This window comes from Trypanosoma conorhini, assembly GCF_003719485.1.
Source record: "Trypanosoma conorhini strain 025E chromosome Unknown Tco_14.4_contig_00332, whole genome shotgun sequence".
Classification (NCBI taxonomy): Eukaryota; Euglenozoa; class Kinetoplastea; order Trypanosomatida; family Trypanosomatidae; genus Trypanosoma; species Trypanosoma conorhini.
Genome location: NW_021704414.1, coordinates 9,392 through 20,856, shown reverse-complemented (window position 1 = coordinate 20,856; position 11,465 = coordinate 9,392). Strand labels below are relative to the sequence as shown.

Here is an 11,465-nt window from a genome sequence, read left to right as displayed (position 1 = left end):
CAATGTGTATCGTTGCCACTGCAAAGGGAGTACAATCTGAAGGGGGAGTTCCTGTTTTATTATAGCTTTGTTTTTATTTTTTGTTTTTTCTTTTTCGGTATTTGGTTGCTGTTGTTGTTTAGTAGAGAGAGAGAGAGAAGCATGTGTAAGGGAGAAGCTGACCGGGTTGGGCGCAGCAGCTTTCACTTTCCTTTGCTCTGCCGTGGTGCATCCTTGCCATCATGTGCTTCTACTTTTTCCTTTTTGGTTTCTTTGTTATTGCTGCCACACACCTCATTGTTGCGGTGCGTGGAGCGCGTGGAGCAGAGCTGAGAGTAGCCAAGTGACAGCTGACTAGAAGAGACCTACAAAAGGTTGACAGGCGTACAATACATACGTATATCTGTATATCCGTAGAATAAGAGAGGAGTACATACATATATATATATATAATACACATCCATACCCGTAGGCTGGCGATAGCAGTGGCAAAATGGTGCGTTATGCACAGCGGCCGTGGTACACGCCAATAGGCTTCATGAGCTCCGCACCGCATTCATACGCCGGTCTCTTGATTGCCTTTGGCGTGGCTGCCGTATTTCCGTTCCGGTACAAGATGTCAGAGTACTTTGAGCGGCAGCGGGACGGTCCTCATGTTGAGCTGAGGCGTAAGGCTGTAATGTACTATAACGAAATGGAGCGTATGCATCGACGTCAGGCGTTGCAAAATTTATCTAGTCTGCAGGAGGATGACAGCGGCCATCGTTTGTCTGCCACACTGCAGGGGGAGGCGCTACGTATGGGTCACGTGGATCAGGAGTACAACTACTGGTATGCGCATCAGCGTGATGCCCTGCGCGCAGAGAAGCTGCTCACAGAAGTTAAGGAGCTGCAGGCACGAGTGAGTGAAGCAGGGTAGTCCGGTGAATAAATTGCCGTACATGAATATATATATATATACACATCCACATTTGTGTGCTTCTATGGGGAGAGGGAGGGGTTTGGGAGCGGGCTTTTTATGTACTCTGTCGCGTAGGGTGGGGGGACTGCTGTAGCTCTTAGTGGAGGGAATGGGTAGAGGATCCAGTGGGATGCCCGTGGGAGGCGTCTAGTCTAGTGGGCGGGGTGTGTGGGATGCAGGTAGAAGCAGCAGCGCGAGCAACAAGGTGGGGCGGGGCGGGAGTGGCAAATGATTGGGGCGCAGAGTGCGACGACCCTGCGCTGCCGCTCTCTCTCTCTCTCTCTCCCTCTCTCTCGGACGGCGCCCAACTACATTGTTTGGCGTTTGAAATTTGCGGTGACCAGGGTGCTGCGTCGTGCTGCGCCTCAGCGAGGCCCCGCAGCTTCCCCCTTCGTTTTTTGTTTTGTTTTTGTGCTTGAGTGCATCTCCAAGTGGTGGAGTTTGGCATTTTCGTCTGCCCCGCACTCACTCACTTTCTCTCCCTCACCGTCACTGTGTGCGGGGCGAAGTGCGTGTCACTCGTGATGCGCGCGAGACACGGTGGCGCGCACCTGTAGAACACCCCACCCTTCTTTACTCCCCTCCGTTCCCTTTTATTCCCTCACTCTCCCACACACACGCGCGCTCTCAAAAAGGGCGCAAGGCGTTTTTCCTTCACCCAGTTGTTTTTCTTCTCTTGCTGGAGGACGGGGTAGGGGCGGCCTGGAGGCAGCGTCCACCGCTGCGCCCCCTTTGTGTGTCTGCGGAGCAGTCCACGGCGGCTATCCCTTCCGTGGAGGCCGTGAAAGGCTGAGAAGTAGAGGGAGTGCGCAGCGCCCGATGCACACCGCGGAGTTGTCCCCGCCAGTGCGAAGTACCGCGGGACGCAACGCCACGCCTCCTTTGGTCGACCGCCACTTCAACGGTAATGCCAGAAGTCACCGGTCATTGCCGCAGAAACCGTCATGTGCGGCAGCATGGGCTTCGGCCGCGTCGTCGTCGTCGTCTTTCTCCTCCTCTTCTTCAGTGGGGGCCACCGACTGCTCGGTCGGGTCTCTTTCGCTGCGCCACTGTTTAGATCTCCTGGTGCGGGTTCAAAAAACGCAGGCGGAGAGTGTGACGTTGCTCTCGGCCCTACGCGAGCGCCTCTTTCCTACAGTTAAACGCGGAGATGAACCACGCCGTCTGCCTGCTGTTGCCCTGGACGACTTGGACCGCGAAGTCGTGCGGCTGCGTATTTTTGAGGTGAAGCACTCCGGCCTCAACCCAAAGTTGTCTGAGGCCATTGAGAGCGTCTTACTGCCGTTTCAGTCGTGCTTTCGAGAGGGGCCGGAGGAGTCCGTTGGGGGTGGGGCTTCTGGCATGTGCTGGGAGCCCTGCGGCCGGGTCGCCTCGCTGCGGGAGCAGCTCATGGGCCTCGCCCAATTGCAGGAGGAGGCGATCAACGCCCTGGGCACGCAGTTGTCGGAGCTGTTTGCGCCGTCGTCCGTCAAGGGTGGCACCCTGTACTACTACCCCGCCTTGACGACGGCGGAGGATGCAGAGGAACAGGGCGGGACCCGCGAGCCGCGCCCACATGCTGCGGCTTTGCGCTTTCTGGAGCAGCTGGAGGACGTGATGGCGAGCAAGCAGCACATCGTTGTCTGCCTGGCGGTGGCTCTGCGTGAGATCTACGACCCCGTGGCCCCAGCCGCTGCTTCCTACTTTGAGGCCCTGCCTGGTGCCGCGGGCAGGGGCGGCGGGGGCGACGGTCTCAATGTGTTTATAAGGGGCGATCCTGCGGCGGCGCGCGTGTCGGTTTCGCTTTCGCCGCCGAGCACTCTCCGTCCCTCCTGCTCGGCCCCTCGCGAGGAGTCGCCGCGGTCACCAACGGGTGAGCGCTGCGGACGAGCGTTGGAGCGGCTACTTCGCGGTGGTCAAGTGCAGGAGTGCCGCCGCCGCCGCAGCGGCAGCAGCCCCGAACCCGTGGATGTTGACGTTGAAGTCTCGCCATCGCCCAAGTCGCTCGGGTGTGAGATGGTCGCCGTCAAACCCGCGTGTGGGGAGCCGCTGCAAGCGGAGCGGAATTCGTATATTTATCTGCGGCCGTCGTGCGAGAGTGAAGCTTCGCCTCGAAGCGGCAATCCGCGTTCGCCCTCGCTCTGCACAGCGGAGACGGGAGAGGCGAGCGTCACGCCGCCACCGCCGCTGGCAAGGTGCCTTGAAAAACGGACACAGGAAGAGCAGCTGCAGCTCTCTCTGGACGCTCGCCCTTCACTGCGGCAGAGGGACGGCGGAGCTGCAGGGGACCCCGACGCCCACGACGCGTCACAGTCGCCGTCGGCGGCGACGCCCTCCCAGCTCGTGGGCAGTGACGTGCATGGGAATGCGACACCAAGCCAGGAGCCCGGGCCAAATGAGCCCACACCCGCAGTCGCCGCGGAGAACGCACGACTATTGCGGCTGCTGGAGGCGAAGGACAGACTGATTATTGGCATGCAAGAGCGTCTGCTCGGCTCCGTGCCGTTGTTGGTTGAGCGGTTGGCGGCAAGCAACGCCAGTAGCGGCAGCAGCTGTTCGTGTCGTAGCCAATGCCCCTCCACGCATGCGGATTCCGCGGACGAGGGACCACCACCACCACCACCGCAGAGGCGTAGCGCCTCCACCTCCACCTGTGGCCCAGAAATTGTGGATCGTGTCGAGGCGGCTCCAAATGCGGGGCGAAGCGAGGACAGCGGGGAGATTGCGCTGCTCAAAGATAGGTTGGCAGCACGCATGGAAGATAACCACCAGCTGCGTGCTGCCTTAACGGAGATGAAGGAAGAGAGGCGGCGGTGGAGGCGGGCGGCAAGGGAGCTGAAGGGGGAGAACGAGGCGTGGAGGAAGAGGGAAAGGGCGGCACGGGCGAGGTGTGAGCAGCTGGAAGAGGATATTATCTTTTTAAAGAAGCGACTCTTGACATCCGAGGGGGCGTTAATGCTGGGCAGCGCGGCCGCCACACCTGTGGCGCATAGTGAGGTGCCGTTGCTGCGTACGTCCGCAAGCCATCACCGCAGCGCTGAGGTCAACTCGAAGCGTGCCAACAGAGACACGGGTGACTATGCCTCGCCTTACGAGGCAGGCGGCTTGTTAGCATCACCGACACGGAGTCGCAGTCGAACGCTGCCTCCGCCTTTGCAGGATGAGGTGCCCGTGCCGCATACTTCTGCCTCCCTGCAGGAGAAGCGAAACCAGCTGCTTGCGAAGCTTGGGAGGCGCACCGGGGCAGGCACGCTGCCGCATGCAAAGACTACTTCTCCGGAGTCTGAGGAGCCGATGGTGGTGGTGTCGCCGCTGACGGAGGAGCGCCTCCCAGCGGGGGGCGGCGCCGCACCAACGACGCCTCCGCCGCCTGCGGGCTCCTTTTCGGCGTCGCCGGGCGCAGTCCGCATTGACCGGCGTTTGTCGCCGGAGTATCAGTCACCGCAGGCGGAGCACGTTGGGGGCGGGCGGCTGTCGACGGCGGACGTCAACCGCATCCTTGCGAGCGCGCGCGGGGTCTTGAGGTCGGTCGATGCGGCACGCAACGGCCACCGCGGGGAGATCTTCCCGGTGCCCGCCTCCTGCGCCTCCTCCGACTCGATGTGGTCGGACTGCGACTCCGCCAGCTCCGGCGACCGGCACTGCGAACGCGGCGGGGGGGCCGCGCGCTACACCACCGCACCGGCGGAGCAGGCGCTGCTGCCGCCGCCGCGGCGCTCCATCTCTCCCTGCTCATCCCTCAGCTACTCCTCGGCGAGGAAGCGGGCGCGGCGGCCCCCTCGGCAGTGGGAGCAGCGTGAGACGCACACCGTGCATGCGGCTGAGCCCAGGGCAGCCGCGTCATCCTCGCCGCCGCTGTCGCTGTCGCCGCCGTCGCCGGTGCCGCGGCGGAAGGGCGGAAGGGGGAAGGCAACGCCTTCGCCAGGGGCGCAAGGCTCCACCAAGCCGCGTCCGCCGACCGCGCGGGAGACGCTCATGCTGGAGCTGCGAGATCAGCTTCACCTGCTGCAGACCCAACACGCTGGCGTTCTCACGCAGGAGGAGCAGCTTCAGCTGAAGCGGATGCAGGTGGTTGCAGCCATTCAGCGTCAGAGCGATGGAGTGGGTGGCAGCAGCTCCGCAACGGCGGGCAGAAAGCGCCTTGCGTTGAAGGCGTTGCTCGAAAGGCTCGATGTAACCCAAGAGAGGGTGCAACGGAATGAGGCACGCCTTCGCGAGTACGTTGAGATCGTAAAACGACAGTTGAATACGTTAGTAGACGACCGCTTGTGAAGCGGGAAAGGCAGCTAGACGGTAGAGCAAAGATGCACATACATGGAGAAAAGGCCTCTCCAATGGACACGGGTTTAATATATACATATATATTGCACGCTACATATCACATGCTGCATGCACGGCGGTGTTTAGATTTCCTCTTCTCGAAACACTCTCCTCTTCCTTTTTTCCCCTTCTTTCTTTTACTTCTTCTGCGCGTGCGGAAACAGTCCCATCCCTCTGGACATTATTTCTAGCGGGGAGTGAGGGCGGCGTGCCGTGCAAGAGAGCAGAGGCACCCCCCCAAAAAAAAAGGAGATAAACCCGCACACATACAAAAGAAGATAATTATAGAGGCAAAGAAAGGAAGGGGGTGAGAAAAGGAGTGGCGGTGTTTAGTGCGGTTTTCGTGTTATTTTTGCCGGTGTGAGTGAGGCGGACGATGCCGCGCGAGATCGTGTCTATTCAAGTCGGCCAGTGTGGCAACCAGCTCGGCCTTAAGTGGTGGGATGTCATGTTGGAGGAGCACAAGGCCAACCCGCAGTACCCCGACGCCCGCGACGCACTTTTTATCTCGGAGCCTGTGGGCAGAGATGGCAGCACGGCGCTGCGGGCACGTTGCGTCGCGATTGACATGGAGGAGGGCGTGCTGCGCTCCATGCTGCGTGGCCCGCTGCAGGACGTTTTTGATGCCACCTTTTTTGTATCCGACGTCAGCGGGGCGGGAAACAACTGGGCGGTGGGGCACATGGAGTACGGCGACAAGTACATTGATAGCATCTCGGAGTCGGTCCGGGGGCAGGTGGAGCGCTGTGACAGCATTCAGTCCTTTTTTGTAATGCACTCGCTGAGCGGTGGCACCGGCTCCGGCTTAGGCACACGCGTGCTGGGGATGCTGGAGGATGAGTTCCCGCACATTTTTCGCATCTGTCCTGTGGTGACGCCGGGGGCCGTGGACGACGTTGTGACGGCGCCGTACAACACCGCCTTCGCCGTGCGGGAGCTCATTGAGCACGCGGATGCGGTGCTGCCGCTGGACAACGACGCCCTCGCCCGCATGGCAGACGCCGCACTGGGGCGCAAGTCCGTAAGCAACGCGGCCGGGGAGGTGATACGTGGCGGGGTGCCGGATGTCCACAGCTACAGCGTGGCACAGCCGACCAAGACAAAGCTGCCGTACGACTCCATGAACGCGCTTGTGGCGCAGCTGCTGAGTAACCTGACGTGCGCGATGCGGTTTCCGGGGCCGCTGAACATGGACATCAATGAAATCACGACCAACCTCGTTCCCTACCCACGACTCCTGTTTCTGACGTCCGCCATTGCCCCACTTAACGTCGCGCGGTACTCGGCAGCCGCCGGACCGCGTTCCGTGGATTCTTTGCTCACTGCCTGCCTGGAGAAGGACCACCAGTTTGTCGACGTCTCCGGCGGGACCCAGTCGGCGCTGACGCGGGACGCGGGCACTTGCCTGGCCACCGCCCTCATTGCCCGTGGGCCGCAGGTTACGGTTGGGGATCTCGCTCGTAACATTCCACGCATTCGCGCGCGGCAAAAGTTGGTCTACTGGAACGAGGATGGATTCAAAACAGCCCTCTGCAGTGTGAGTCCCCTGGGACACCGGAATTCAGTGCTGATGCTATCCAATCACTGCTCCATTGCGCAGAAGCTACAGACAATCTACGAGCGCTTCATGCGGCTTTATAAGGTTCGCTCCCACGTGCACCATTACGAAAGATTTCTTGAGTTATCGTACTTTGATGCCTCCGCGGAGATCCTCTCGACGACGGTGGATGACTACAACTTTTTGAACACCGTGGAGCCCCCGGCGGATGTGCCGCGTAGCATGCGGGAGTTGGTGTACTACTAGCGCCGAGGGCGGCCTAGCTTGGGGGGTGGTCGGAGGCGGAGAAGGGCAAGGCGGCTCTCAGGCGAGCCCGTTGCCGCCACTCCCCCTCCCGTCGTCCAAAAGGTGCGTGTTGCTTTAAGCCGGGGTCTGCGTTATGCCTCTGTGGGCGTTTCAGTCTCTTCCTCCCTCTCTCTTTCTCCGTCGCGTTCTCTGTGGGGTGACAAGTCGCTCGGGTGCACCTGCGCCTCTGCTTTTTGCCGTGCGTGCAAGTGTGTGTTGGTGCGACGGCGCGGGCGGCATTCGCGTTGGGCGCTGCAGTCCTGCCGATGCACCCTCCTCTTCCTCCCTGCCTTCTCCTTTCAGCCTGTTGTAGACGCTGGCTCCTGCCGCCTCGGAAAACAAGAAGAAACAACAACCACAACAACAACATACAGTAAGCAAAAGAAAGGTGGAGGCAGCAGCCGCGGCCGCGGATTGCGGATAGGGGAAAGGAAAGGGGACGAGAATGACGTCACGCGCAGCCCCCGAACTCGCGCTGCAGCAGACCGCTGGGGCGACCACGGCGGGAGGAGCGGCGTCGCGGGGGTCAGCGGATGCCGGCAAGCACAAGTACGTTTTTGTTGACGGCCCCGCGGACCCCGAAGTGGCGCTCATTCGCTACGACATCCCCTTTGCGCCGTCCGACCCCAAGCGGTCGTTTAAGCTGCGCCAGCGCCTCGGGATCCCTCTCGACGAGCGCCGGGTCGACCCCAACGTGCGCATCGTGATTGACTCCTTCATCACCCCGCGTGCGTGGCGCGATGAGGCCGGGGTGCTGTGGGTGCAGCACGGCAGCCCGTACCCCGTGTCCCGCACGGACACCGTCGAGACCCACGAGAAACTTCGCCGTCGCATGAAGAAGCTGGGGGTGCAGCGCTGCGCCGTCTCTCCCTTGCGTTCCCTGCTGCTGGCGGAGTGCTTCTTAGAGGTCATTCGCCAGGTGACCGCGGAGTGCTGGGAGCGGGGACTGCTGCTGCTCAAAATTCACGCCGAGCGCACAGCCGCCCAGACGGCGCACCGGGAGTTGTTTGAGTCTCGCGTCGGCCACGCCTTTCGCTTGGCGCTCAAGGGCGAGAAGGACACAAGTCGGGTGCAGCAGGACATCGAAAACCTGAAGCGGCGAACGGAGGAGCTGGCTGAGGAAGAGAAAGTCTTGCGGCAGCAGTGCGACGAGCTCTCTGCTAAGGGCGAGGAGCAAATGCTGATTTTAGAGAAGCTGCACGCGGACGAAGTAGCGGCGATCAAGAAGGAGGGAGTCCACAAACGCAACCAGCTGGAGCATATGATTGCGTTGCCCCCGCCAATCTAGAGAGGGGGAGGGGGCATGTCTAGTATTTGCTTCCCACGGTTGCTTCTCTGCTTTTCTGCTTTTTGCCCTCCTCTCAACGACTCTCCCGCCGCCGCTGCTGCCCTCACGGCGCACGACGAATCTGCCGCGCAGGAAGGAACAAGCCAGAGTTTGTGTCTGCCTCTGTGGGAGGAGGAGGAGCTGGTGGTGGGTGGCGCTGCTCCCTTTTGTTGATGTCCCTCTCCCCTGTTTGTGTGCATCCTGCTTGCGTTTGGTGGTCCTCAGAAATGTACATAAAAAAAGAAAGAGGAAAAAAGAAGGAGATTCACCGTTACTCTGCGGAAGTTTTTTTTTTTTTCCACTGCTGCGTTGTGTCTTCCTCCCCGCTTCTCTCGCCGTTTTTATGCCGGTTGAATACGTCCCAGAAGTATTTTATTGCGTGTATACAAGTGAATCCGCACGAAACCACCGTGGACTCTTTCCTACTTCTTCTTTTTTTCCGCTCTTTGCGTACTTCGTGTCTTTTCCAGGTCCAGTTTCTTCGGGGCCGCCTTGCGTGTCTGTTCTCTGCGCCTGTGGGCGGTGGAGTTCGTATCGCGGCCTCCCTTGCGCCCGCCGGGGTGCGAGGCACAGTTGTAGTCACTGCAGCAGCGCAATAGCGGCGAGGGTTGGCGGACGACATGCTGTACGCGCGACGCAAGAAGCAGCAGCAGCTGACAGGCAAGATCGGGCACAGCAACGAGGAGTATGAGATTGGGGGCGCGCAGGCTGTGGTCGCGCAGCATGTCCACGGCGGGGCACGACGGTTTCCGCAGCGACGGCCCGACGTGAACCCCATTTCGTGGCAGTCGGTGCAGCAGCAGCAGCAGCAGCGACAGAGGGAGCAAAGCCCGCAGAAGTATCAAGAGGCACTGCAGCAAAGAGAGCAGTGGCTTGCGCCGCATATGGTCCCCGCTGCACCACCTGCGAAACTGCCGCCACTGCAAGGCAAGGCCAACTATAACAGGAACGACATCTTTCCACAGCCAATCCAGTTTGCCTCTGCACTTCCTCCGCTCAACGCGTCGCCCGTTTTGCCGGGTCCGCTGGTCTTGGAAAGGTCCCCACTGCGGTTTCCCGCGCTTGACGCGGCGGCTCTCGCTAATGCGCCGCCGTTTGTGCCATATCCCTCCACCGCGGTGCCCTGCAGCGAGCAGGCTCCTTTTTCACCACAAACTCCGCCACGACTCGCGGTGTCTCCACCACTGCTGCAAGGGCCCCCGTCGCATGCCGTCTCGCCACAGCGCGACTACCGGGGCGATTTCAATAGCAATCCTGCCGTTCAAATACGCAGCAGCAGCAGCAACAACAACGACGACGAACAGAGGTCATGCCAGCGGCTGGCGCGTCACCCCGTTTCCCCGTATCCGCAGGAGAAGGATGACGCACTGGTGGCGCGCAGGCGGGCGAGAGAGCAAGCCATAGAGGTTCAAAAGGAAAACGCACGTCTGTGTGAGGAGCGGCGTCTTCAGCGGGAGCGGGAGAAGAGGTTAGAAATGGAGGAGCAGCGGCAGCAGGAGGAGCTGGCGCGACTAGAGCGGGCGCGGATTGGTTTAAAGGAGCAGTTGGACATGGAACGCGAGCGGCAGGAGGCGAACGAGGCGAAGAAGGGGCGGAAAAAAAGCACTTTGGTGGAGAATAGCAGCGAGGCGCAGTTTCGGGAGGATCTTCAGCGACAAATGTATGAAAATAAGAAGCGCAAGGCCGAGGAGGCTGAGCGTCTTGCGGCAGCCGAGGGAAAAGACGCCGAGCAGAGTTTCTCTGCAGCGCAGCCTGTGGTCAGCAGCAGTGAGACAAACCCGGCCGCCGCCGCCCCCTCGGAGAAGAAAGAGTCGGTGTTGCCTGCCGGGAATTCTGTACCGCAGTCTCCACCGGTTACGGAGCCGCCAGCGAGTAGTGGGGCCGCTGGCAGTGTCTTTGCTCCCCTCTTTCCAGCCCCTCCGCTTTTTTCACTCGGTCCCTTGCCGTTTGATGTTGGGCCGTACGAGCCTGCGGTGCCCGGGTTCCCTGCATTGGCGCCAACGCTTCCGTTTCCCTCCGCCGCGCCAACAGCGCCGCCGGCAGTGGATGCCGCGGCCGCGGCTCTCCCCTCACAGGCGCCCGCACCTGCGTGGTCGGTGCCGGCCCCCTTCACGCCAAAAGAACCGGGCTCCGCGCATGGTGCCGCGCACTATGAAGCCAAGCTACGCGACATGATGGCCAACCACCTGGATATTCAGCGCACCCTAGAATCAGAGACGCGCCGGGGTCACGGTGCCGCGGCACTGCCGCCGTTAGCGCAATTGCCTTCTCCGCTCCTTCAGCGGCAGCTCGGGCCGCTTAACGCATTGCCGGCGCAGAATCGCCAGATGGCGGCTGGGCCGGGCGTTGTTGGCGACGGCAACGGAACGGCTCCTGGCGGGTTGACCCTTGGGCCCGAGGTGGCTCCGACGGCGGCGCCAGGACTTGGGAGAAATCCGCGTGGACCGGCGCCCCGCATTACGGTGCTGGGCGTGAGTCCGCCTAGTCGTCAGTTGGGGGTGGGAGGAAGCGGGGCGGCGGCGGCTCCGTACTATGGCGGGGAGGACCTCGATGAGCTCTCCGCGGAACCCTCGCGGTTTGTCGGTGGCCGCGGTGAGCGGGGTGTCGAGGTTTCTCCACGTGAAGGAAAAAGGTAAACGGCAGGAAAAAACAAGAAAAACACGAAGGACAAAAAAAAGGTCTCAGTAGCAAAAGCTCCACTTCGCTCTTAAGCACCGGCTTCCCCCCTGGCGCTCTCTTCGACGATATGCCAACAACTGTGTGTGGCTGCGCGCTGCCGTACGCAGTATTCCGCCTGCGCATGTAAATTTGTGTTTTCTTCTTATTGCAGGCGTGGTCCACGGCGGCACACTGTGTGACTGCTGTGACTGCGAGTGCTGGGCGCCAAGTGACGGGTGAGACGGCCGCACATGGCCCTGCACGACGGCAAATAACAATCATTGGGGAGGAGCAAATGCGTGGCCGCCGTCTTCTTGCGGACGTTTTTCGGAATAAAACGAGGGATTGATGAAGAGCGAACGAGCGAAAGAGAGAGAGAGAGAGAGAGAGAGAGAGAG

At 61.0% G+C, this 11,465-nt stretch overlaps 5 protein-coding genes across 5 annotated transcripts, besides 5 other annotated features; all 5 read left to right on the top strand.

The window, feature by feature from the left end:
- Positions 1 to 66: 66 nt before the first annotated feature.
- Positions 67 to 120: a sequence feature (A-rich).
- Positions 121 to 409: 289 nt separating this feature from the next.
- Positions 410 to 434: a microsatellite.
- Positions 435 to 472: 38 nt separating this feature from the next.
- Positions 473 to 898, top strand: Tco025E_05581 (uncharacterized protein; the record flags this gene model as incomplete). Its single annotated transcript, XM_029372474.1, has 1 exon — positions 473 to 898. The coding sequence occupies one exon, from the start codon at positions 473 to 475 to the stop codon at positions 896 to 898; it is 426 nt and encodes a 141-aa protein (XP_029227477.1).
- A 308-nt stretch (positions 899 to 1,206) lies between these two features.
- Positions 1,207 to 1,235: a microsatellite.
- A 524-nt stretch (positions 1,236 to 1,759) lies between these two features.
- Tco025E_05580 (uncharacterized protein) lies at positions 1,760 to 5,191 on the top strand (the record flags this gene model as incomplete). The annotated part of the gene is made up of 1 exon (XM_029372473.1): positions 1,760 to 5,191. The coding sequence occupies one exon, from the start codon at positions 1,760 to 1,762 to the stop codon at positions 5,189 to 5,191; it is 3,432 nt and encodes a 1,143-aa protein (XP_029227476.1).
- A 424-nt stretch (positions 5,192 to 5,615) lies between these two features.
- Tco025E_05579 (putative epsilon tubulin) lies at positions 5,616 to 7,043 on the top strand (the record flags this gene model as incomplete). Its single annotated transcript, XM_029372472.1, has 1 exon — positions 5,616 to 7,043. The coding sequence occupies one exon, from the start codon at positions 5,616 to 5,618 to the stop codon at positions 7,041 to 7,043; it is 1,428 nt and encodes a 475-aa protein (XP_029227475.1).
- A 376-nt stretch (positions 7,044 to 7,419) lies between these two features.
- Positions 7,420 to 7,455: a microsatellite.
- A 72-nt stretch (positions 7,456 to 7,527) lies between these two features.
- Positions 7,528 to 8,370, top strand: Tco025E_05578 (dynein arm light chain; the record flags this gene model as incomplete). The annotated part of the gene is made up of 1 exon (XM_029372471.1): positions 7,528 to 8,370. One exon carries the CDS (start codon positions 7,528 to 7,530, stop codon positions 8,368 to 8,370), a length of 843 nt encoding a protein of 280 aa, XP_029227474.1.
- Positions 8,371 to 9,029: 659 nt separating this feature from the next.
- On the top strand, positions 9,030 to 11,045 carry Tco025E_05577 (uncharacterized protein; the record flags this gene model as incomplete). The annotated part of the gene is made up of 1 exon (XM_029372470.1): positions 9,030 to 11,045. The coding sequence occupies one exon, from the start codon at positions 9,030 to 9,032 to the stop codon at positions 11,043 to 11,045; it is 2,016 nt and encodes a 671-aa protein (XP_029227473.1).
- A 390-nt stretch (positions 11,046 to 11,435) lies between these two features.
- Positions 11,436 to 11,465: a microsatellite.